The 25,341-nt window shown below is 57.2% G+C and overlaps 1 protein-coding gene across 6 annotated transcripts in view; it reads left to right on the forward strand.

Moving 5' to 3' along the window:
• Positions 1-25,341, forward strand: part of FBLN2 (fibulin 2) — a 74,862-nt gene that overhangs the window by 45,266 nt on the left and 4,255 nt on the right. For 3 of the 6 annotated variants that reach the window (XM_004284323.4, XM_049716008.1, XM_049716011.1), the window contains 13 exons: positions 6,577-6,688; positions 8,178-8,307; positions 10,548-10,728; positions 11,601-11,810; positions 12,402-12,515; positions 12,999-13,100; positions 14,982-15,122; positions 19,107-19,241; positions 21,073-21,210; positions 21,695-21,838; positions 21,949-22,077; positions 22,458-22,583; positions 24,694-24,810. In XM_004284323.4, the coding sequence (XP_004284371.3) occupies positions 6,577-6,688; positions 8,178-8,307; positions 10,548-10,728; positions 11,601-11,810; positions 12,402-12,515; positions 12,999-13,100; positions 14,982-15,122; positions 19,107-19,241; positions 21,073-21,210; positions 21,695-21,838; positions 21,949-22,077; positions 22,458-22,583; positions 24,694-24,810 (1,779 nt within the window). Of the gene's footprint in view, positions 1-1,724; positions 2,011-6,576; positions 6,689-8,177; positions 8,308-10,547; positions 10,729-11,600; positions 11,811-12,401; positions 12,516-12,998; positions 13,101-14,981; positions 15,123-19,106; positions 19,242-21,072; positions 21,211-21,694; positions 21,839-21,948; positions 22,078-22,457; positions 22,584-24,693; positions 24,811-25,341 lie in introns of those variants that run through there. The other 3 variants (XM_049716010.1, XM_033414056.2, XM_049716009.1) reach the window with 3 other exon arrangements.

Consider the following 25,341-nt stretch of genomic DNA (forward strand, 5'->3'; position numbering starts at 1 on the left):
TGGCCCCTGAGACCCTGTCCCTCTGCTGTCTGAGGCTGGCATGTCCCTGGCAGCGACGTTGTATATGTACCAAGTGCTGCTGTGAATGAGGCTGGACGAGGGGCTGTTTGTTCTGCCCGGGACGGAGGTGGATGCTGGCGGGACCACAGAGGATGGAGAGGCAGGGAGTGGTGTGCAGGCTGGCTTGTTAAGGCTGGGTAGTTAGGCAGGGTAGAGGAAGGGCGTTCCCAGCTTGGCGCGGCATGTGCAAAGATACGGTGCACAGAGAAGCCTGCTAGCTGGTGGAATAAGTGCTGAGATGTGAGTCTGGGCTGTGCTGTGAGGGCCCCGATTGTCGCTCCAGGCAGGGGTGCTTTATCCTGCAGGGCAGTGGCCTTCCAGTGGGGTCCGTGGGCCACAGGGATCCCCGAGATGACTCTGAGCTGGCGAAGGCCAGGGCATTATGAGCAAAACTAAGTAGGGTGCTGCAACGAGGGTTGGGGTGCAGGTTAGTTTAGATTCAAAAGTCAGGGACATCCTGCCTGAGGAGATGAGAGCCCCAAACAAGGGTAGCCCTGTAGAGAGTGGGGGTCGGGCAGGGCTCAGGGAAAGGGCAGAGGATTCCAGGCAGAAAGTACAGTGCGTGCAAAGGCCCTGGGGCAGGAAGAGCCTGAGGGGTTCAAGTGGAGAGAGTGAGTGAGAAAGGAGACGCGGTGGGGAGGTCGCAGGGCCATACCAGGTAGGTCTTGGTAAAGAAAGGGGGGACTCTGGGGGGCTGTAGGCCGTGGAGAGACACAGTCTGATTCATACTTGTCAATGGTCATTCTGACGCCATCTGGAAGATGGACCAGAGGAGGACACAGGGGAGCAGGGTACCTCTCGGGCCCAAGAGATGGTGGCAGAGTGAGGGGTGAGGTGGTGACAGGGGTGACTTTGGAGGTGGCCCTGCAGGTGACGGATGGGAGGAGGGAGGTGAGGAGGAAGGAATGGGCCCAGGAGGGTCCTGAGGTTGGCACAGGGAAAACCAGGGGAGAGGTGGTCCGGGCAAAATCGGCTGCTGAACAGATTCAGGCTGTGGGATTGCCGGGGTTGCCCGGTGGTGGTCGCTTAGCCAGCTGTGTGTTTGCAGGAGACGGACATGAAGGAGGGCGGCCAGGTGAGGTCAGCCAGGCTGGGGCGTGGATGGGAGAAGAAGCCCTGGGGCTCAAACTCTGAGGGGTTCGAGAGAGACAGAGGCTGGGGCCTCGGAGCGGGTGGGGAGGGAGGGGGCCTTGGGGTGGGCCTCTGGACGAGCAGCAGGGGTACACACCTTGTGGGCTTTGCCCGGCCCCCTCTCGCACGCCTTGGACGGTACTGGGCAACGCCGCCCTTGGCCCCTGTGTTGATTCCCACTCCCGCTCCAAGTGGGTGGCCTCCCCAGCATAAGGGGTCACGCCCCTGAGTTCCTTTGTTTGGAAAGAGGGGAAACCAGGATGGGAAAGGCCAGGAGAGAATGGAGGGCAGGCCGCCAAGCGCAGGCTGAAACCTGCATCTGCTCGGGAGGGGCAGGAAGGGAGCCCCATTCAGTCCACAGGGAAGTAGAGCCTCCTCAGGCTGGTGCTTAGATCTCAGAGAGGGCTTCCAGGACCGGCTGCATCAAGCTGCCCGTGCACAGACAGGAAGCTGAGGCCGGAGAGGAGAAATTAAGGCTCGGGACTTCTAACTCCCCGCCTGGTCTAGAGCGAGCCTAGCAGCGGTACTCACCGTAATACCTGTGGGGATGAAAGTGCCTGGAGTCACGCCTGGCTCGTGGCGAGCACCAGTGCATTCCAGCCGTTACTGTTCCCTTGACAGGACACCCATCTCGTGTCATCTAGCTGAGACCCAGGGGCCTGTTGGAATCTCCTAATCTCTGTAAGGCAATCTTGGAGAAGGCTTAGGGAGAAAAAGTTCAGTCCAGTAAAAGAAAGGACGTTCTGAGCTGAGCTATGCAGAAAGGGACAAGCTGCCTGAATGGAGCGAGATCCCCACCACCAGAGGTATTCAAACAAGGTGAGACCCCCATGGGCACGGAGTGTGATGAGAGAGGATTAAGCCTGGAATGGTGGCGTCACTCTCAGGGGCCACAGAGACTCAAGTCGCAACTCTGACGTTGTAGGGGAAGAGACAGACAAATGAAAAAGTAAGCTCATACATAAACACGAGGGTTTCACATAGTGATAAATGCTGTGTGGAGACTGGAAAGTGAGTGATGTGATCAGACTGGGGCTGTCTTTTGCCATACAGGTATTTTAGACTTTTATCCGGTCGGTTGTATTAAGGTTTTCCTTTTTGCTTGTGGATTTTATTTCTTTCTTCCCCCCAGCTGTATTGCGATGTAATTGACCTATAGTATTGTGTCAGTTTAAGGTGTACAGTGTGATGCTTTGATATACACATGTGTAGTGAAATGATTATTACAATAAAGTTCGTTCACACACCTGTCACCCCACACAGTTACCATTTTCTCTTGTTCTTGTTTGTGGCGAGAGCATTTCAGACCTGCTCTCGTTGGAACTCTCAAGTTGTTAGCTATAAGCACTGTGCGGTGCATTAGATCCCGGATCTTACTCGTCTTGTGACTGGAAGTGTGTGCCCTTTGACCAACATCTGTCCGTTCCTCCCACCTGCTCTCCCCCAGTTCTTGGCAAACATTCTACTCTGTTTCTATGAGTTTGGCTTTTTTAGATTTCACATATAAGTGATATTACAGAATTTGTCTTTCTCTGTCTGAGTTATTTCACTTAGCATAATGACCTTAAGGTCCATCCATGTTGTTGCAAAAGGCAAGATTTCCTTCCTTTTTATGGCTGAATAACATTCCATTGTGTGTGTGTGTGTGTGTGTGTGTGTGTGTGTACACCACATTTTCCTTATCCGTTCATCCATTGATGGATACTTAGGTTGTTTCCGTGTCTTGGCTATTGTGAATAATTTGATGAACATGGGGATGCAGATATCTTTTTAAGATAGTATTTTCATTTTTTTCAGATAAATACCCAGAAGTGGGATTGCTGGATCATATGATAGTTCTAGTTTTAATTTTTTTGAGGAGCCTCCGTAACGTTTTCTATAGTGGCTGCACCAATTTACGTTCCCATCAACAGTGCACAAGGGTTCCCTTTTTCCTACATCTTCACCAACGCTTACTATCTCTTGTCTTTTTGATAGTAGCCATTCTAACAGGTGTGAGGTGATATCTCTTTGTGGTTTTGATTTACATTTTTCTGATGATTAGTGATGTTGAGCACCTTTTCACATACCTGTTGGCCATTTATGTCTTTGGGAAAATGTCTCTTTTGGTCCTTTGCCCATTTTTATATATATATATATATATATATATATATTTACTATTGAGTTTTATGAGTTCCTTATATGTTTTGTATGTTAACCCCCTTATCAGATACATGGTTTGAAAATATTTTCTCCCATTCCGTAAATTGTCGTTTAATTTTATTGTTTCTTTTGCCGTACAGAAGCTTTTAAGTTTGAGGTAGTCCCACCTGTTGATTTTTGCTTTCATTGCTTGTGTTTTTGGTATGATTACCAAAAATTTGTTGTGAAGACCAGTGTTAAGGATCTTTCCCCCTATGATTTCTTCTAGGAGTTGTATGGTTTCAGTAATTCATTTTGAGTTGATATTTGTATATGGTGTGAGACAAGAGTACAGCATCATTCTTTGGTGGATTTTATTTCTGAAGAAGTCTCTCTTTATCCTAAAATTATTTTCCTTGGTTTTCTTCTAGTATTGACTTTATAGATTTGGAATTTATTTTTGTGTGTGATGTATGGTAGAGCCCATCATCAGAGAGTCAATCCTTTCCCCATTGAGTGTGAATGCCACTCTCATTATATACTAAATTCCCATATGCACATCATCCTGTTTCTGAATTTTATTCTGTTCCGTTGATCTCCTTATCTTTTTAATTATTAAAACTTTAAAGGGTGCTCTCTTCTTTTCTTTTTGGAAATTTTCTCAGGTATTTTTAGACATTTCCTAGTTGGGATGAATTTTAGAATCAACTTGACAAATTTCATGACTAATTATTTTGGGACTCTGGGATTCCACCTAAGCTGTAGGTTAAATAAAGGAAAATTGACATCTTTACGGTATTGAATCTTTCCATCTAGACACATGGTATATATTTCTAACAAAGTAAACTGTTATATATCTATGAGACATGTTTTTTTTTTTCTTCATGTAGATTTAATGTGTTTACATAGATTGATTTCCAGGTTTATTTCTTTTTTCAGTGGGATTTTTTTGTCTTACCTTTTCTATTTAATTGTTGCTGGTGTATAGGACAGCCACTAATTTGTGTATGTTGATTTTGTTTTTTGCCACCATATGATAATAATAAATTAGTATTCATTTAAGTACGCTGTTAATATTGATTCCTTTGGATTTTCTAGAAAGATGAACTCGTAACATCTGCCAATAATGACTGTCGTCTCTTCTTTCCTAATACTCCTGCTGCTGCTTTTTTTCTTGCTTTATTGCATCTGCTAGCCTCTCTAGGACACTGTTAAACAGTAGTGTCAGTCGGTACTTTTGTCATATTTCTGACTTCAGTGTGGTGTGTGTCTAATGTTTCACCACTGGGTGTGATGTTGCTACTTGTTTCTGGTAGACACTGGTTATCAAGAATTTTTTTTTCCTCCTGGTGCCTCAGAACAGCCCTCAGGTTGATACTGAAGCTTATTTCCCTGTCTTTTAGAAGGAAAATTGAAACTCAGAAGAGCTCAATGACTTGAAACGCCCACTAAGCCGGTGAAGAGGATGATTCTTAGTGAGCTCTTTCTGTTCCTAGAATCTTGCAGGCAGCTGACATTTCTTGGTGCATTTCTTCCTCCTCCCTGCCAGCTTATGTGAACTGCTCAAGGACATTTAGAGATCCTTGTAGGCTTCAGCGGCTGTGCAGCTGTAGGTCCTCATAACAGAGCAGGACACTGAGTCTCTAGGGAGGAGAAATGGCTGTACATGGTAGTACTAAGGTGTGGACCCAGGTTCAGAGTTATTCTGTGACACCCTGGTGTCCTCAGCACGTATGTAGGTGTCCGAGATGGGCTTCATCTTTGAATGTCGTTTATTTTCAGACCTCGGAGGCAAACGGCTGCATTAATTGCATTCCTTATTTCCTGGTTCCTTATCATCTTAGCAAGACTCTCTTTTTTTTAATTGATGTATTTATTCCCTTTTATCTCCTTTCCCCGTTGACATTTCTCCCTCCGCTTACCCTAGGCAACCGTTCTCTTCAATCCGTGTGGGTTTCTTTTTTTTTTTGCTTTTATGTGTTTATGCAAATGTGTACTGTAATTTTGCACACAATCTTTTCAATTCACGTATTGGATCTCACTTGGCTTTTTCCTGTTTCCCCTCAGTGCTCTGTCCTTTGCTGCTCTGTGTTGCTGTGTGTACGTGTGTCCAGCTTCATGATGTGGTGTGTACTTCTCGTCTGCCATTTCTGACATCTGTGGAGTCCTCCGTGGAGGACGTCCCCATGTTCTCTTCATACTCCTCCAGTGATGGACAGTCCAGTCTCCCTCCCACCCACTTCCATAAATCACACTGAAGTGAGCTTGTACTGGTTATATATGGGTCCGGGAAACAACTTCCTTGCAATACACACCCCGGAGCAGAACGACTGGGTCCTGGATGATGCCTGTGTTTAATTGTGTAAGAGGTGCTGGGTCTCCCTCCAGACTGGCTGCTCTAGTCGCCACTCCCACACCCCAGGGCATGAGGGTTCGCACCTGTGCCTGGCATTTATCACTCTTTCTCATTTTTCCGGTTTCATAGGTATTTTACTTTGGGGTTGGTTTTTTTCATGTTAATTTTCAGAAGGTTACTGTATTTCTCAATAGCAATTCTTTGTCAGTTTTAGAACATTCCCAAAACATCTCTTAACCTGTCAGCAGTCTGTTATATTTCTCCACAGAATTCTTTGTTATACAGAGAATTTTAATTTTGAGGTAGGAAAATTCATCCGTTTTTTAGCCTGTGGTCTGTGCCTTTGAGTTTTAAGACATTCTCCCAACCCCCGACTCCTGCCCTCCCCGGTCACAGATATTTTCCCCAGGAGCTTTCCTCGATGCTGTTGCTATTTCTTATGTCTTGTCCTGTCTTGGTGTCTTATCTGGTCCCTCGGAAGCAGAGCCTGAGCTGGGGGTTCTTGTGCACGTGGTTCATTTGGAGAAACTGCCCAGGGCGGGGGGCAGGGAAGGAGCTGGTGATGGTCCTGGCCCCACGGAGAGCTCTGGAGCGGGCGTGGCCGCACAGGGCTGTCTCCTTGGAGACGGGCTTGGCCCTTGAAGCCCCACTACTCAGTGATTGGCCATCCTCCTCCCGGCCCTCTCCCCCTGGGTGGACTTACCCTCCCAGGCAGCTCTGCAGAGAAGCCTGTGCTTGTGAGCTGCTGGTGGCAACAGGCCCAGGCAGCGGGTGAGTGAGTTCCCAGCCCAGTAATGCATGGGGATCTGGCCCGGCAGCAGCAGCACGTACTACACCTGCTGGGCCTAGACACCTGGGAACCGGGCACCTCCTCCAGCCGGTGACTCTGCCTGTGTTACCACCCACAGTGTCCACGAAGGACCTGATCGAGACGTGCTGTGCGGCAGGGCAGCAGTGGGCCATTGACAACGATGAGTGCCTGGACATCCCCGAGAGCGGTGCTGAGAGTGATGTGTGCAGGTAGGGTGGGCGCCGGCTCCATGTCCCTGTGTCCTCCTCCCCGCCCCGGGCCCCGCACTGCCAGGTGAGCACCACTCCACCTGCGTCCAGGTGCCCGCAGGTGGCTGGATATGGCTGCCTGGCTGGCTGGCCGGGCTCTCTCCGGGTGTGGGGAGCCCGAGACTTGCCCCAAGAATGAACTAACAGTGCAGACTTGTCGCCGGCCTGGTGAGCACGGTCGGAAGAGCACACGTTGGGACCGCTGTCACCTGGGGACGGCCAGCTGCTTCTCTTACCAGGTGCTGCGTTGCTGCTGGGCGGTGCTCAGCCCACTGGAATTTCCTACCTCAGACTTGAGCCGGGCCCAGCCGCTCCGCGGCATGTGGGATCCTTCTGTATCGGGGCACGAACCCGTGTCCCCTGCATCGGCAGGCGGACTGTCAACCACTGCGCCACCAGGGAAGCCCGTCAGCCCTCTTTCTTTCCCCACTTTGCTACCCTGGGGTCTTAGGAAGGCTGGCCTCTCCCTGTGCTCTGCTGTGTGCGCTGACTGCTTCTTCTGATGACAGTGTTCTCAGCAAAGGAAGCAGTTATACCCACACCCTCCTTGTGCCAGGCCCGGGTGACATCCTGCTCAGCCATTCACCCCTTCTTTATTCCAGGGATGCCATCTTGTCCAGCCTACTCCTCTTTCCAGATAAGGAAGATAAGGTTCAGAGAGGTGATGTGATTCACTCAAAGCCACACAGCTCGTTGGGAGCTTGGCCAGGATTAGACTCCATGTTTCCTATTGTCCCGCCCACAATGCCTCCGTTAGAAACATTTAAATTCTAGCCTTGTCCCTTTCCTTTCCCTTTGGTCATCCCACCAGTTTGGGCTGCCTAGGAGTCAGAGCATGCAGCATTCAGGAGGCTTGAAGTAGTGCGTGCTTGTATCCCTCTTGTGGTGGGAGACTCACTGCTTCCTAGCCAGCCAGGTCCATCACCAGATGGCCCTTGCTGGGACACGCCCTTCCTCAGGTGAGGCTGAACCCCTTCCTCAGGTGGGACTGAAGCCCACCTTTTCATCTCCCTGTTTTGTGTGCTGGCCCATCAGCTGTCTCTGCCTGGGGCAGCCCTACAGTTATTGGAGGCCTGACCAGGGACCCTGGCGGTCCCAGGCCGACCGCCCAGCCCTTCCTGAGATTGGGTCTCCCTTTCCTTCTCAGCCCTGTTGGGGGGCTTGGAGTACGGACCCCCTCCCTCATCTGGTCAGGGACACAGAGCCCAGTGGGACCCAGGCCTGAGTCGTCTTAGTTAAGCTGAGAACAAAACCCATGTCACTTGGTGAGGATGTGCTGGCCTTGCTGATGCCCTGGCGCCAGCAGGGGCCCCACCGGCGGTGGGCCGTGGCGGGGTCTTCTCTTCCCTGAGCTGCAGCCTCCTGTGTGAAACAGGGCCTGCGGTCCCTCCTGGCGGGTTCCCTGGGAGGATGGGGCACTTGGTGGGGCTGAGGCGCACCTCTGTTGCAGGACGGCCCAGAAGCACTGCTGTGTGTCCTACTTGAAGGAGAAGAGCTGCATGGCCGGTGTCATGGGGGCCAAGGAGGGCGCGGCGTGCGGGGATGAGGACAGCGACACCTGCGGTGTCTCCCTGTACAAGGCAAGCCTGCCCTGGGGCGTGTGTGGCCTGAGCCTGAAGGTCCTTGAGGGCCGAGGGGGTGGGCCGCCCTGTGGGGCTCCTCTGAGGGGAGGATGCTCACGCCTGGGGGCAGGGGAGCTCTGCATCTGCATAGAAAACATCACCAGTTATCATACGGACCAATTCATTCGGGAAATACTGTTTGAACACCAGTCTGTGGTGGCCCTGTTTTAGGCATTAAGAACGCAGAAGTGAATAACACAAAACTCCCTTCCCTCATGGGGCTTTCTTTTTCTTTGGTCTTTTTGTAACTGGCATTTCAACTGCGTGTGATGTCCCCAAGGTTCATCCATGTTGTTGCATGTGGCAGAACTTCCTTCCTTGTAAGGCTGAGTAATATTCTGTGTCTGGAGAGACCACATTTTGTTTATCCATCATCTGTCAATGGGCACGTGGGTTGATTCTTCCTCTTGGCTACTGTGAATATTGCTGCTGCGAACGTGGGTGTAAGAAAGCCCCTCTCTAGAGGACAGACGGTACGTCCACTTACATCACATTGGCTAGAACTTAGTCTGGCGGCTGCCTAGCTGCAAGGAAGGCTGGGAAATTTAGTCCTTATTCTGGAGAGGTCGTGTGCCCACTGCAAATGTGGAAGGAGGGAAAACGGACTTTGGGGGCTAACAGCTGGCTGGCTGTGCTGTAGAGGATGAGGGCAAACTTGGAACAGTTTCAGGAAGTATCACAGAAGGATGTTGTGTTTGGGGGAGAGAAAGGGACGGAGTTGAAGAAACCACAAGCCTGGATGACGGTTGAGGGACCTCTGGAGGAGGGCACCATCTGGCAGAGGCTTTTGACATCGAATTTTGTCTCATTGGGGTCAATTTTTCCTAAAAAATAACTGATATTAGCGAAAGGACCTTGGTGACTGGCGAGTTTAGAATTCCATTTGTGTTTATATGTTTGACCCTGGACCAGTCCTTTTTCCTCATCGTCAGCTTCTCCATCTATAAAATGGGGATAATAGTTCATGTCTTTCGGGGTGTTTGTGAGGATCAGAGGTAATGCAAACTGTTTACCAAGTATGTGGATATGTTCACTAAGTGGATATGTTCACCACTGGGAGATGCAGTCTGGAGTATCAGTGAGCTACTGCTGTGTAACAGACCATCCCAAACCTAGTGGCTGATGACCGGCTCAGGTCATGAGTCAGGGTAGTTGTGCTGACCTGGGCCATGCCCAGCTGACCTTGGCTGCCACCAGCTAATGGTTCTGCTGGCACTAGGTCTAGGATGGCTGTAGCTGGGATGACACTTCCCTGTTCCATGTGGTCTCAACCTCCAGCAGGCTAGCCTGGGCTTGTTTAGGTAGTGGCTGAGCAGGGTTCCAACATGGGGAATAGATGTGTGCAAGGCCTTCTGAGGCCTGGGCTCAGAAGAGGCGCACTGTCACTTCTGTCTCCTCCTGTTGGCCGAAGCAAGTCATGAGGCACAGTCAAGAGGTTGGGAAATGCACCCTGTCTTTCGACAGGAGGAACTGTACTATCAGACTGCAAAGACAGAGGACACAGTGAAGAGTGAACGACTGGGGCTGTTATTGTAATCAGTCTACCACAGTAGTTTAAACGAATCAAAGACTTTATTTTTGGAGGCATGCAGTCTGGGACAGGGGTGAATCTGTGTAATATCTTCAGGCACCCAGGCTTCTATATTTCTGCTCGATCATCTTTAGCTTGTAGTTTCCATCTTTAAGGTCACCTCATGACCCCAAATAGCTGCTGGAGCTCCAGCCATCACATCTGTTCCAAAAAGGAGGAAGGGGGAGAGCAAAAAAGATGTACTTTCAAGTTGAGTCAGCCCCGGTTAAAAGCTGTCCTGAAAGCTTCACCCAGTGTCTCTTATCTGTAACTTTAAGGGAAGTGCTGCCTTTTAGGTGGCCTGAATAGATTTGCAGTCTGCTGGTAAATATGGGAGCAGTTAATTGGTGTGGCTGTGGGTTAACTTGTAGTTTTTTCATAAGAGGCCATTTATGAATTATTGCAAAAAACTTGCACTAGCTGAGCCAGACACGGGAAATGGGGACAGATGACACCTTTGCCCCCGGAGAGCACATCCCGGGCACAATGTGGAGACGAGGGTGAATTCGCTCCCATTTGTCAGCCCCTCCCCAGAGCCTGGGGCTCCAGCGTGAGTCCCACAGGCTCACAGGCCATGCGGAAGGCCCTGAGCGGCCGGGCTGGGCAGTGACGGCTCTTCTCTCTCCAGCAATGCTGTGACTGCTGCGGCCTGGGGCTCCGCGTGCGGGCCGAGGGCCAGTCGTGTGAGTCCAACCCCAACCTTGGCTACCCCTGCAACCACGTCATGCTCTCCTGCTGTGAGGGCGAAGACCCCCTCATCGTGCCCGAGGTCCGCCGGCCTCCGGAGCCTGAGGCTGTACCACGGAGAGGTGCGTGCTGCTCCCCAGGCCAGGCATATGGGCCAGCTGGCCGACGGGGGAGAACTGCTGGGGCTTCTAGGCAAGGCTGGGGGTCCTCTGGCCTTCTGTGGGGACCTTGGTCACCTTCATCTGTGGTTCAAGGCACAAGTTCCGCTCTGGACAGAGTTCTTCTGTGGCCTCCCATGATGGGCTCCTGTTACTTTCAGGAGATGAGATTTTCAGGAGATGAGATTTTCTGAATGAGATGGTGGTCTCATTCAGTTTTCTACTTACCATCTGCTCTGCCCAGTTAGTACCACCCATCTCCCTCCACTCTCCACCCACCCACCCTCCTGTTTCTTTGTTCACCTACACATCCATACCTCTTCCTCCCCATCCACCCATCCATTTCACACATCCCCCTCCCATCCTCTGGTCCATGCACCACTCATTCCCCCATCCTCTCATCCATCTATTCACACATCCGTCCACCCCTCCATCCACCTCCACACCCAACCCTCCATCCACCCCCCCACCTCTCCGTCCCGTCCATCTGTCCGCCTACCCACGCACGCCCCTCTATCCACCCCTCCATCCACCCACCCCTCTATCCACCCTCCATCCATCCACCATCCACCCATCTATTCTTCCTTCCATCTACCCACCCATCCACTTACCCATCCATCCACCCATCCACCCACCCCTCCATTCATCCATCCTCCATCCTTCATACGTCCACCCATCCACCCATCCACCCACCCATCCGTCCTTCATCGTGCTGTCTCAGCTGAGCACACAGAAGGTTCTGGTGAAGACCTGATCTGGTTTCCTGAGGGCCTGTGGTCCCAACCACTTGCTGGGGCCAGCCTGGGTCTCATCATGAGCATGGACCCCTGCCCCAGTTTCAGAGGCGGAGTTGACGAGCCGGGAGGCCCTGTCGCTGGGCACGGAGACTGAGCTGCCCAACAGCCTGCCCGGTGACGACCAGGACGAGTGCCTGCTCCTCCCGGGGGAGCTGTGCCAACACCTGTGCATCAATACCGTGGGCTCCTACCACTGTGCCTGCTTTCCTGGCTTCTCGCTGCAGGACGATGGCCGCACCTGCCGCCCAGGTGAGGGCCCGGACGGTTGGGGCAGGTGCTGGGGCGGGGCTGATCTTGACCGCAGAGCGTGGTGTTCCTCGGGTGGGGACCGTGGGGGACTTCACCTCCTGCCACCCCACACTGTGGAACCCGCCGGCGCCGAGGGTCCCCAGCGATGGGTTTGTGAGGCCAGGCAGACGGGCTCCCTCCTGGGGCTCCATCTGCAGGGCAGCCCCAGCGGCCCACCCTGGATTCAAGTGCAGGGCCAGGACCTGGGCCACCGAGGCCCCCGCCTACCTAGCCGCGTCCCCAGTACCGGGCCCGCGGCGGTCAGGCTCCGGCACCTGGTCTGGAAGGACCCTCTCCCTGCCAGCTTCCCGGGGTAGATTCATTTGGGGCCACAGACGGGTCCTCCTCCACCCTCCCTGCCCCGATTAGCGGTGAGACGGATCTGGCCTGAGGTGCGTCCCTCCCTGAACCTCAGTTTCCTCTCCCGTGGGGTGGATGGGGGTGGGTAAAATGAGCCGCCCCCCAACCTCGAGAGCCCGGCATGGCGCCTGTTAGGGCCCGAGGCTGCCTGAAGACGCGAGACCCCCCTCCTGTCTGCTCTGTCCGTGACAGACGGTGACCGCCCCAAGCCGGAGGCCGCCGAGGAGTCAGCGGTGAGGCCCGAATCCTCCCAAGTGGTCCCCAACACCATCGCGCTGCCCGTGCCGCAGCCCAACACCTGCAAAGGTAAGCTGGCCGTGGGCAGGCGGGGAGCCCTCGGGGCTGGTCGTGTGCGGGGTGGCCCCACCGGGGCGTGCTGCTTCTCGGGCACGGGGGGTCGGTTGGCCTCGCCGTCGGAGGTTGGGTGAGGAGCTGTGAGAGGTGAGAATGGGGGGCGCAGCCTGGGGCAGGCGTGGGTGACCCCAGCATGGCCCATCAGCCGCTTTCAGCCTCGCTTTCTGTAAAGCAGAGAGTACAATCCTTGCTCGCCCAGGCATCACGGAGCCCGCGTTCAGATACGTGCGGGCGTTCTCTGCGACCTTCCCGTCCTCCCCTCCGTCCTCCTCACCCGCATCCCTGTTACTTGAGGGAGGGGTGTTTTGGGGCAGGTCCCAGACACCAGCCGGTGTGTGAGCGGGTTGAAGGGGTGACCTCGTGAAAGGGGCAGGAGTGGGGTGCCCTGTAGGCCGGAGCCGCATGGTCTCTGACTTCCGTGCGGTTTCCTCGCAGACAACGGGCCCTGCAAGCAGGTGTGCAGCGTGGTCGGGGACACCGCCATGTGCTCCTGCTTCCCCGGCTATGCCATCATGGCGGACGGCGTGTCCTGTGAAGGTGAGTCCCCCCTGCCGTGGGCCCCGCACACCTGAGTGGGCCTGGAGCGGGGGAGGTGTTCCAGGGCCAAACCTTGCTGTGCTGGTGAGCGGGGAGCAGGTGTGGCTGCCATGACGACCAGCTGAAACAGCTGCGTCTGCCCACATCACGTGCCAGGTGTGCGTGCAGCCCAGGTGGGCACACGGGCTGGCCGCAGCCCCGCCACTCCCTGGAGCAGGCCTCCGCAAACTTCAGGGTGCAACAGGGTCACCTGTGGGCTGGGACCACAGGATCCTGAGAAGTCCACACGGCCCCAGGGGTCTGACCTAGTAGGTCTTGGAGCCGGGGAGGCCCGAGACTCCCTGGGTCACGCTCTGACTAGCTCTGTCCTCGAGGGTCACCCCATCTGAGTGGCCTGACTGGGTTTGTGACCGCCTTGCTCCCGTCCCAGCCACGGGTGGAGCCGACAGAGGGCGGTGCCTGCCCTGTCGTCCTGCGGCAGGACATCGCTCCGGCTGGCCTCCATGGGGAACAAGGCTGGGGAGAGGCAGCCCCAGCTGAGGGCACATTCTCAGTTCTGAAACCAAGGAGGGACGGTGGATGTTGGTGACTCTGCCTTCACAGAAGGGCCGAAGAGGGTTTAAAAGCACAGGCCTCCCTTACTTACGAACCCGCTCAGTCTGGGTCTTGTCCCGATGGGGTCTCTGCGGGCTGGGACCTCCCCCTGTGAATTGGGGGGCATCGGATCCGACACCTGCTGGGGTGGTTCCCACAGTGAATGACACCTTGAGCACCTCCTCGTGTGTGGAGACAGGCAGGCAGACAGCATGCAGATGGTCTAGGAAATGCTTTAGTTTCAGGTTCAAGTTCAGGAGACATGAACCTGGTTTGGGTCCATGGGTAACAGGGTTAAGTCTGCCTGGGAAGAGACCCACATCCCTGTCAGAAGCCGAAACCCACCTCTAGCCAATTGCCCAGGACTGTTCTGGTGTGGATGAAAACCATCTTCATGCCCAGAGAGGACAGGACACTTGCCCAGAGCACACAGCATGGTGGTGACTGACAGGCCTTTCTCTCAGATGGTGGGGGCAGATCTGGCTTTGCTTCTCATCTCCCAGGGCCCTGAAGACATGAGGACTGTATCTCTTCTGGGTTGGGACTCCTTCAGGCCATGGGCCCGTGTCCCTATCCCTCCAGGCCTCCCTTTCTCTCTGCAGCGCCCCCAGTGGTAGAGGCTGTGGGGTCCAGGCCAGAGGATGCAGAGGGCGTTTTGTGGGTGTAGCCTGCCCCGCAGGGGAGTCCTGCAGATGACATTTTATCATCTGTTTAAAATAATCAAACAAGTTACCAGCAGTGACAGATCAAGAATTTTTTTTTAATGTCCAAATTTCAGGTTTTTCTTGAAACTTTGTAACATCTGTCCACAAGGAGCCCACAACCTTGGTCTCCCTTTCGACAGAGCACAGGCTCCGCAGTGCCCTAGAGCCCCCTTGGCCCCTTCTCCTGTTTATGTCTCCAGCCTGGCCCCCTAAGCACTTAGGTTTGCAACTCCTGCCATTGTGTGGCTCCCATGGCTGCCCGTGGAGGTAGAGGGTCTCCAGAGCATGGGTGGGAGACGGCCTCTGGTCCCGCCCGCTGTGTGACCCCGGACAGGCTGTCTACCCTCTCTGAGCTTCACTTTGCCACCTGTCTCTGCTAGGGCTCCTGCTGTGACATCTTTCAACTGGACAAACTCAGACTTGGGCCCAAAGCCCAGAGGGACCACTGATGGGCTGGGAGGTCCTGGGCAGGTCCCTGCCCGTCTGGGTCTCAGTTTCCCCATCTGTCACTGGAGGCTCCATGTCACTGGGGGCCACGCTTCTCTAACGGCCCTTCTGTTTTTCCTCCCGCGGCCGTCACTAGACCAAGACGAGTGCCTGCTGGGCACTCACGATTGTAGCTGGCGACAGTTCTGTGTGAACACCCTGGGATCCTTCTACTGTGTCAACCACACAGTGCTCTGTGCGGAGGGCTTTATCCTCAATGCACGCAGGAAGTGCGTGGGTAAGCCAGAGCCCCGCTTGCCGCCACTGTCACGGCTCCCTGCCCCGCTCCACGCCAAGCCCGCCACACTGCAGCCACATGCTAAAGGGCCTGCCCTTTGCATATGAGCTCTCAGCACGGCCCACCACCCCATGCTCCATGTCGTGCCCCTCGTGTCCTGCTTCTCCACCGACGCCACCGGGAAGCTGCTTTCCCCAGGGACGTGCCTGAGTCAGAACTTTGTCTGAGGTGTGACCTGGCTGGTCATTGAAATGAGGTCATTGAGACATGTGGGCAGCAGGATAGGGAGGCCTGGGTTCGAAGCAGGACCCCTTAGTATCTCTGTGGGCTTGAACTTCCTCCCAAGCCTCCGTTTTATCATCTGTGAAAAGGGAGCACTGAGGGCACTGCTCCCCGTTTGGAGGTTATGTGACATGTGTATCGCATAGCCAGAGCCCAGGGCATGGTGTGCATGGGACCTCAGCTGCTGAGATTGTCCTTAGATGCGGCCAGAGCCCCTTCAGAGGCAAATACCCCAGCTAGGCGTCCATTTGCTGTGTGACCCGGAGCAGTAGTGCTTGCGTCTCTGAGCCTGTTTCCTCACCTCTAACCTCGGGGCTCGGAGGCCTGGCACGGGCTGGTACCCAGGTCCCGGCCTGTGCACGGATGGGCTGGTGCTCAGTCATGCGCCTGCCCTCCTGCCTCTCGGTGCCCTTGTGGGCCAGGGCTGGGGCTCCAGGCCTGCTCTGTGGGCAGCAAGGACTTGCTGTTCTCCCATGGCTGGGGGTCTGGTGTTTTCGTTTAGGAAACATCATGGACCTGAACAGAGATAGACCCAGGGTAGCAGGGGCTCGGAGCAGACTGGGAAATGCTGTGGCAGGGACACAAGAGGCCAAGGGAGAGGCCACTCCAGCTGGCAGCGTCTGGACACACTCCCTGGAGAAGGTGGCGTGTGCATGTGTCTCCAAGGACGATGGGGATTTGGGAGTTGGGAGGGGCGTGAGGGAGGAAGGAACGGCTGCAACAAACATGTGGAGGTGGGAACTGCACTGCACGTGCCCAGACCCCCGTGTGTCGTCCTTGTGCTTGGGGACCACGCCCAACCTGGACATGTCCTCTTCCTCACCCTCCGCCGCCGGGCAGCGGAGTGGCCGCTGCAGACATGTGTGCCCCTGGCCTCCAGCCCCCGGCCCAACATGCGCCCTCTGGAGCCTGCTTGTCAGTGGCGGGGCAGCTCCTCCCGTCCGGCTCGTGTCTGTGTGTGTCTGGGAAAAGGCGGTCCACCCTGTGAGCACCCTCCCAGGACGCGGGTGTGCAGGGTTCCCTGGCGGCCTGGAGAGAAGACCTTGTCCTGAAAGGGGTCGCCGGGCAGCTGGAAAACGGGTTCTGGGATGAAAGCGCAGAGGTGCATTCCATTCAGCAAAGTTTATGGTCATTCTTTCAGCCTTTCCTTCCTTATCATCCGGCACGGACCCCAGTGTCCTCTTCGTCCTTGTGTTCCGCTTATGTGTTCATCTCACCTGTGAGCAGTCGTTCTTTCCATCACTTGCTCATCCACAGACGTGTCTTCTGCGGTGCGTTTGTGAGCTCCAGGCATGTTCTATTAACCCTGGCTGGTGAGATGGGAGACGGGTGCCCGGGTTAAGAGTGTGGCCTCTGCAGCCAGACTGGCTGGGTTCAAATCCTGGCTCTGCCGTTTTCTAGTTGTAGGACCTGAGACCAGTCATTTGATCTCTCTGAACCTCAGTTTCCTCACCTGTGAAAAGAGAGGACTAATGTCTACCTCAGAGGGTCACTGTGGCGGTTACATGAATCCATGTAAAGAACTTGCTAGTGTTTGATGCCATAATTGTGATTCAACAAATGTGTTATACTGAGGCAGCCTGCAGAGGTAGTGAGCCCCCATCACTGGAGGTATGTAAGCTGAAGTGGGACAGTATTGGGCGGTGCCAAGTCCACAGGACTTCTAACAGACAGGTGACCTCTGTGGGGAATCCCCTGTGCTTTGCTGTTGGCCTTTTGTGCCCTGTCCTTTGAGGAACATCTTGGGTCCTGGGAATAGTGTTCCAGGTGGGCTTGGCTTTGAGACGATGGGAGCCCCGTCTCTGGGGCCCACTCTGCAGCAGTGGGGAAAGGGCTGGGCGCTCTGGGTTCTGTTCTTGCTGTTGTCCCGTGCAGGCTGGGAGACTTCAGTCACATCCCCTCTGTGAGACCTAGTTCCTTATCTGTGAAGCAGTATCTCTGGGGGATCGAGGGCAGTTCCTGTAAGCCACCCGATCCCTAAGTGAGCCACACAGTCAGTGGTGTCTGCTGTCATCTCTCACCATGATTCCTCCCAGGCTAGGGTGGGCTCCTGGCCCATGATGTTTCTGGGCTCCTGAGAATGTGTCTCTCGCTGTCAATCCAGCTTATAAATCAGAAGTCTCTGTCTGGCCCAGCCAACCCTTCCTTGGAAACCACGGGCCAGAACTCTCCCTTTTCCTCCTCCTCTTCCCCACCCAACCAGCCTTGGCCGGGCCTGTACACCAGTTGGCTCACCTGTGAGTTTGGGACAGTCTCTTGCCCCACAGCCCTGTACCCCTCCTCTCCACGTGGTCCTGTCGTCCTGGTAGGCTCAGCTCAGACATGACTGTCCCTGAGAGCAGCTCTGACAGCGCAGTGCCCACAGCGGGCAGTGCCCTGGCCTGAGCCCAGGGCTGTGCAGCTTACCTCCCCAGCGTCTCCGCCTGACCTGTCCTCTCTCCCTGCCTGCCGACTGGCAGTTCCTTGGGGGCAGAGGCTGTGACACACCTCTAGGCCACCTGGGCTTAGCACAGAATAGCTGCTCGTTAAGGTGTGTCCAGTGAATGAACGAATCCACACGACTGCTGTACCTCCCCTGCCAGGTGGAGCGTGGCAGAGACACGGGGTGTCCTCTGCCCACCTGCAGGGACGTCTGACTTGGCCACCTCTCTGGGTCTCCTCCGCCCTCCCTGATGCTACTTCTTTCCCTCCTTTGCTGGCTTCTCCCCTCCCCACCTGCGCATCCCAGGCGTCAGTACTCGGCCCCCGGGTGACCTCAGCAGTGACCACTCCCACGTCAATGTCTCGCCTCAGACCCCTTCCATGAGCTCCGAGGCAGGCCTCTGGCTGCCGCTTCATCCTCAAGCCCAGTGTGACGTCAAGGGCTCCCAGCCTTCCGCTGTGAGCCTGCTCCTCCCAGCTGGCCCCAGCCCGGGTGCGGGGCCCCCATCTGTAGAGCTGCTCGTCCAGAAAGCTTTGCCAAGGCCAATGGGCTCCTCTTTTTCTCTCTCCTTCGTCGCATCCACCGTAGATCCTGTCGGTTTGACCTTCACAGCACTTCCAGGACCCGACTGCTTCTCTTCGCCTCTGTGGGCGGCAGCCTAAGCCCCATCATCTCCTAGTCTAACAGACCCTCACCCCTGGAGTATTTGCACTCAGCCAGGGGACCCTGTTACCAATAAGTCAGCCCACTTCCCTCCTCTGCTGGAGCCCTCGATGGCTCCCACCTCCCCCGCATCTCCTAACACTCTCCTCTCCCGCTCCAGTCACACCCCTCTGGGCCAGAGCCTGGGCCTGCCTGGCGGCCTGTCCCCTCTGCCTAAGATACATGCTCGGCTCATCCTGGCACCTCCTCAAATGCTTTGCTCAAGTGTCCTCTGCCCTGAGCATCCTTCGTGCCTCCGCCCCCTGCACCTCCCACTCCTGGTCTCCTTCGCTCTCTCTTGCACAAGACTCAGGACCACCGTCCCTCTTAGGTTTGTCTGTCCGCTGGTCCCCCCGCTCTGAGTGTCCCGCGCCATGGCAGACTTTCTGTCTGTCTTGTTCACCATGGACCCCTGGGGCCATGGCACATGCTCCATAAATCTTTGTTGAACGGGTGGTTGCACAGACCGTGCTGCTCTCTGGGAAGTGAGTACCTTGAGGGCAGGGCCGGCTGGCCGGCAGCGCGTGCGCCGTACCGGGAGGGCCCCGCAGCCTCTGACGGCCTCACCCTCCCCGCAGACATCAACGAGTGCGTGACGGACCTGCACACGTGCAGCCGGGGCGAGCACTGCATGAACACGGTGGGCTCCTTCCGCTGCTACAAGGCTCTCACCTGTGAGTCCGGCTACATGCTCAAGGATGGCGAGTGCACAGGTGAGGCGAGCTGGCTGGAGGCCCTGCCCACCTCCCCACCCCCGCCCCACCTTCTGATCCGCCCCCAGCCCGCCTGCAGCCCACCTGGCCCGCCCAGAGCCTTCTCCCTTCTGGCAAGCTCCCAGCCCTGGGGTTTCCTGCGCCGGTTTAGGGGCAGAGGCTGGGGCGGGGGGTGGCCTCCGAGGTAAGTGTGTCTGGGTCAGTTATTCCCCTCCCTATGCCTCAGTTCCCACAGAACGGTCACTTCTGTCCTTTTTACCAGAAAATTCTAGCCGCCTCAGAAGAGAGAGAGGTTCCATTGAACCGTTTCAGCAGATGCTTCCCCAGTGTCGTTTGTGGGCCTGGCAGGGTTCTGGGTGGCAGGGGTACCGGTGGGGTTGTGTTCTTGTCTCTGGCCTCCTGATGGGGGGACCGGCGGGCCCACAGGCACGCGGGGCTGGGTGTTGCTTTAGGTGGGGTCCAAAGAGGCCGGCCCCTTGTGGCGGTGATGTTTGGGCACAGACCTGCAGGATGAGAGGCCCCTGGGAAGGGTGTTCCAGGCAGAGGGAGCAGCAGGTGTCATGCCCTTAGGGAGGGGAGGAGTCTTGGCACAAAAGGCAGAAAGGGCGTCTCGGGTGAGAGCACGCTGCCGGTGGAAGGAGGCTGCGGGGTTGGCAGGCCCAGATAGGCGAGCAGTTGGGAGTTTGTTTCACCTGTGACGGGAAGCGTTTTATTTTAACTGAAAACGTCTAGAAGAAAGTCACCCAGGAGGTGAGACCCAGAGCAGTGCTCCATTGTTGCAAGCCCGGAAAATGGCGGTGGGAAGCGGCTCTGAGGTCGGCGGGAGCTCAGGCAGGTGCTGAACGCACTCCATGCCGGGCCCCGAGCTGGGCGCGGAGCAGGGGTGGGGTGAGCTGGCAGGAGATGAGCCCAGGCCCCTCGGCGCACACCTGTGCACACCCACACATGCCCACAGGGCTCACACAGATCCACGGTGAGCCCCCTTTAGAGAACCCTGACACGTGGGGAGGGGGGCCGTCTCCCTGGACGCCCCAGCACCCCGCCCCTCTCATCCCAGGGCCTCCTTCTTAGACCAGAGTGGCTGGGCAGGGGCTGTGTTCTCAGCCTCCCGGGGGTCCTTGGAGGGGGTTCTAGAACCCAGCACAGGGTTGCCTAGAGGCTGGGCTCCTTTGGGAAAGTGGTGGAAACCTTGGAAACTGGAGGGGGTGGATGGATGAACAACACACGGACAGACCCACAAGGTTGGTCAGGCCTTCAGGAGGCCGAGGCGGTCCCGGCTGTGCCACTAGCCCTCTGTGTCCCCTTTCTGCTCCGTGCCTCAGTTTCCTCGTCCGGAAAGAGCCCGACATGCCTGCTGTGCGGGAAGCACAGGGGAAGCATGGGGCCTGCACTTTGTAAACTGGGTGCTGCACAGCGGGGAGGGGCACCTGTGACCTGCTGGTGCCACACCGCAGGCGGGGACAGCGGTGCCGTCCAGGTCTGGCAGTTCCATCGTTGGAAGCTCCAAGCCTGGCTGCCCAGAAGCAGTGCCCCAGCTATGGAACCCTGCCTGTGCCTCAGTTTCCCCTGTGAAGGAGGGGGCTCGTCATAGCCTGCTTCCGGGTACATGTAAGCACCGAGTAAATAAGTACGTCTCAGAGCCCTTGGGACAACGCCTGGTAGCACGGCAGAGTTCAGTGAGGGGGTAACGTTGTTGTTACTGCTGGCATGGGCCACGGCAGCTCCCTGTGACGCAGAAGACCCTTGTAACCGTCAAGGTCACTGTGGGGATGTGCGGGCAGGGGCCTGCCAGCCCGCCGGCCCCTGACCCCCGGCCTGGTCTGTGTGGCAGACGTGGACGAGTGTGAGCTGGGCACACACAACTGCCAGGCGGGCTCCGTGTGCCATAACACCAAGGGCTCCTTCTACTGCCAGGCGCGGCAGCGCTGCATGGAGGGCTTCCTGCAGGACCCCGAGGGCAACTGCGTGGGTGAGTGGGGCCTGGAGGGGCTGCCTGGCCCTGGGGGTCTTTAGGAGAGGTCGTTGGGGGGATAGGCTCTGAGGGCTTTGCAGAAGAGGGAGCCCTGGCTCGCTGCACTTTCCCCCTCCCGGCCTCAGTGTCCCTCTGTGAATGGATGTGTCAGTGCCTGGGCCCCGCGAGGCACTTGCAGAATGGAAGCTCTTATTATCCTGAACTGTCTGCTCGCGGCTGAGTTACTCCTCTTGTGGCCTCAGTTTACCCATCTGTGGGATTGGACTGGATGAAAGTGTATCACGTTTTTTTAACCTACCCAACAGCGCTTGGGTTCTGGGAGGGAAAGCCCACGGGTCCTGGGACTCAGGGACTGGATAGCCCGACCTGGACTGGTCTGGGGCCCAGGACTGGCCGCCTCCCAGTGCAGCCCTGGACTCAGATGCTGGGGCTCCAGGAGGGGCTCCAGCAGGCTCCCTGTCACCCGCACCCGCCTCCGCAGACATCAATGAGTGCACGTCACTCTCCGAGCCGTGTCGGCCAGGCTTCAGCTGCATCAACACGGTGGGCTCCTACAGGTGCCAGAGGAACCCGGTGATCTGCGGGCGTGGCTACCACGCCAGCCAGGATGGGACCAAGTGTGTGGGTAAGGCCCGCCTCCCCCTAGCCTCTGGCTTCCCGGGTGCCCTGGGCCGGGGCGGCTGGTGCAGGGGGAGAGTCCGGGCCTCAGGGTGCCCTGCTCGCCTCCCCCTGCAGACGTGAACGAGTGTGAGGCGGGCGTGCACCGCTGCGGCGAGGGGCAGGTATGCCACAACCTCCCCGGCTCCTACCGCTGTGACTGCAAGCCTGGCTTCCAGCGGGACGCCTTCGGCCGCGCCTGCGTCGGTAGGTGGGACTGGTGGCCGGGACCCCGTCCGGCTGCCCTGAGAGGTGCCCGCCTGCCCCAGGCCCTCCCCCCGGCCAGCCTTGCCCTGACCACATGGCCGGCCCGCTCTGGGCTGGACAGCCTTCCTGCCGTCCTGTCCAGCTGTGGCTCTGCTCTCGGTCCCCATCGCGCTCTTTTCTTGCCCTTTGCTGTGCCGTCTGTCTCTCCATGTCTGCCTCTGGTCTCTGTCCAACACCTCCTCTGCCGTCTTCCCCTGCTCCCTCTTCCCCCGCGTTCCTTCTGGGCTCCTGGGTCCCTCTCCTCCCCGGGGCTGGAGGCGGCTGGCGTCCAGGCCCCCTCCGCCCTCCCTGAGGCCCTGCACCTGCCGCCCGCCCCGCAGACGTGAACGAGTGCTGGAGCTCGCCCAGCCGCCTGTGCCAGCACGCGTGCGAGAACACGCTCGGCTCCTACCGCTGCTCCTGCGCCTCCGGCTTCCGGCTGGCGGCCGACGGCAAGCGTTGCGAAGGTACGGCCGACCCGGCCTCTGACCCGTGGCGCCCCGTGCAGGGCCCCAGGCCTCAGCTGCACGCTGTTTCCTGCCAGGGCCCCCCACTGCCATCTCAGACCCAAGGGCTGGGTGTGTGTGTTGTGTGCACCCCTGGGCGGGAGCTCCCGGCAGGCAGGGGCGGCGGCCCAGCCTCTGCCCCTTGGTAGGTGCTGACCCTGGTCATGACCGCGGTGCCCTGGGCTTCAGGCGGGGGGCAGAGTGAGTGAGATGAGAGGTAGGCCCGTGGCCACGCGGACGGCCCGGCGGCCACACAGCACCTGGCAGTGCCCTCCAGAGTCACCCCATCTTGGTTTTCCAGAGCCCAGAAATCTAGATATTTATGCGAAGTCTGCTGGTTTGTACATGTCGCTGGTGGATCTAAACTTAAACACACTGTGTGTTAAACCGAGCATGTGACCTCACCCATGTGGGGTGCGCCTGGGGCTGACGGAGGGGACGCGTGAGGGACTGTCACACTGTTCCCACCTGCGTTCATGGTGTGGTTGGGCCAGGTCTGGGGGGGTTGGTGTGGAGGGGTGCAGGGGTCCCGGGCTGCTCAGTGAAGTGGGGAGGGGCCCCGTGAGTAAGGGGGTGTGGGGTCTCTGGCCCCATTTGCTGGTGCCGTCTTTCCCAGCACTCCCCTGGAGGCGCGTTCCTCATTTCCCTCCTGGGGAGGTGAGTCTGCTGAGACCCCTGGGAAGGCCATGCACCTCTCTCTGATTGCCTGGCCTGGCCAAAGAGCTGGCCTCTTGTGGGACGGGACCAGCCCAGGGACAGGGGAGTGACCCCAGGCCTGGCTGTGTCAGACGGCACTTGGATGGGCTCCCAAAACAGACCCTGTCACTCCCTTTCACTCACGGGGGTTACAGCCACCCGTGAGCCCTCCCCCCGGCCAGGCTGGGTGCAGACAGCCGTGGGGATGGAGCGTCATTCCCACCCTAGTTGTAGTTCATTCGTTCACTTCTTGGCCCTTCTGCCTCCCCCGCCGCCCCTACTTCAGGCCACTTCTCTCCAGCTCCATCTGTGGCTGGACGGTAGAGACTCAGATGGAACCAGCGTGGCCCCTGGCCCCCGGGAGCTCAGAGCCTGGTAGAGGAGAGAAGCCACTCATTCACTCATTCACGGCTTCCATCATTTTGTGTGAAAGCTGTGTATGTTGTGAGGTCCCGAGGATCATGCGTCAGACAGTGGCCTCAAGGCCACGTGTGAGCTGACCCCGTCCCCCGCACTCTGCTCTGACCACACCGGCCTCCTCGCTCTTCTGTGCGTGCACAGGGCGCACCCTCACCTCGGGGCCTGTGCTCTCACCGTGCCTTCTGCCTGGAACGCTTCCCCAGATGCCCGCGCGACTCTAACACTGCAGCCCTCCCAGACGCACCCCTGCCCCTTCTCTGCTCTCTGCCCATAGCACGCGCCACCTTCTGCCGTACTAGGTATTCCGCCCCTTTAATCCCCCCGCTTCTTCCCCAGCACACACGTGAACATCAGCTCTATGACAGGGGGGTGGTTGTCCGTCTTGCTCGTGGCCCTGTCCCCACGCTCAGCACAGGCCTGGCGCTTGTCGGAGCCCGGCAGGTCTTGGTTGGATGAATGAGAGACAAGTCCCTGCCCACAAGGAACTCAGAGTCCAGCAGATGCCCCATCTCCCCCGTCCTCCACTCACACAGCTCACCCGCTGCCTCGCAGGCCGGCTCTCACCCCTCCCCCACCCCCATGCAGGCCGGCCCTGGGGGTCAAGGGCAGGTCCTTGTTAGCACCTAGGTGACATCTCCCGGACCCATCTCTACCCAGTGCTGTGGACCCTCAGTAGGGCAGCATCTAGCTCCCCGTGTGGGGATCTGAGCCCCACCTGTGGCTGCTTCCTCTAGGCAGTAGGCCGGGACTGCACCAGCAAGCTATAATACATTACTGCCCCTGCCTACTGCATGTCTCAGGCAGGCTCCTTGCCTTTTTCTGGGCCTCTGGTTCCCCGTCGGCCCGAAGGGAGGCTGGAACTGATGGTCTCTCAAGATAAGGCTCCGGGTGAGCCGGACCTTGGCCCTCTGGGCGGGAAGGACACCTCAGTGACCTCCGGCTGGTCTGTCTGCAGACGTGAACGAGTGTGAGGCCCAGCGCTGCAGCCAGGAGTGCGCCAACATCTATGGCTCCTACCAGTGCTACTGCCGCCAGGGCTACCAGCTGGCCGAGGACGGGCATACCTGCACAGGTACCTCTCCTCTGCCCAGGGCCCCCTTCCTGAGAGACACCACTTCCCGTGTGCCAGGCTCCTCGAGTCCCCACCGGGCTGGGGACACAGGCCACACGGAGGCCTTAGCGTCGTATCAGAGTTTGAGTCCCAGCCGGGCGTTTCCTGGCTGTGCCACCTTGGACAAATGCTTCCCACGTCTGACGTCAGTGGGATGAAGGATTAAGTTAATTACAGTTGATCCTTGAATGACACGGGGTTTAGGGCCTCCCCTCCCCGATAGTCAGAAATCCACATATAACTTTACAGGCGGCCCTTTGTATCTGCGGTTCCGCCTCTGTGGTTGAACCGAGGACAGATGGCGTAGTACTGTAGTATTTATTGGAAAAAGTCCTCGTGTAAGTGGACCTGTGCAGTTCAAACCTGTGTTGTTCAGGGGTCAGCTGTACCTTGTCCACACCCTGTCTGGTACCTGATTGGCCCTCAGCTGGCAGTAGCAAGTATGGGGCGGCCCCGGGAGGCAAGCCCCGGAATGCGGGTCCTGTGAGCTCT

Source organism: Orcinus orca, chromosome 10, assembly GCF_937001465.1.
Source record: "Orcinus orca chromosome 10, mOrcOrc1.1, whole genome shotgun sequence".
Lineage (NCBI taxonomy): Eukaryota > Metazoa > Chordata > Mammalia > Artiodactyla > Delphinidae > Orcinus > Orcinus orca.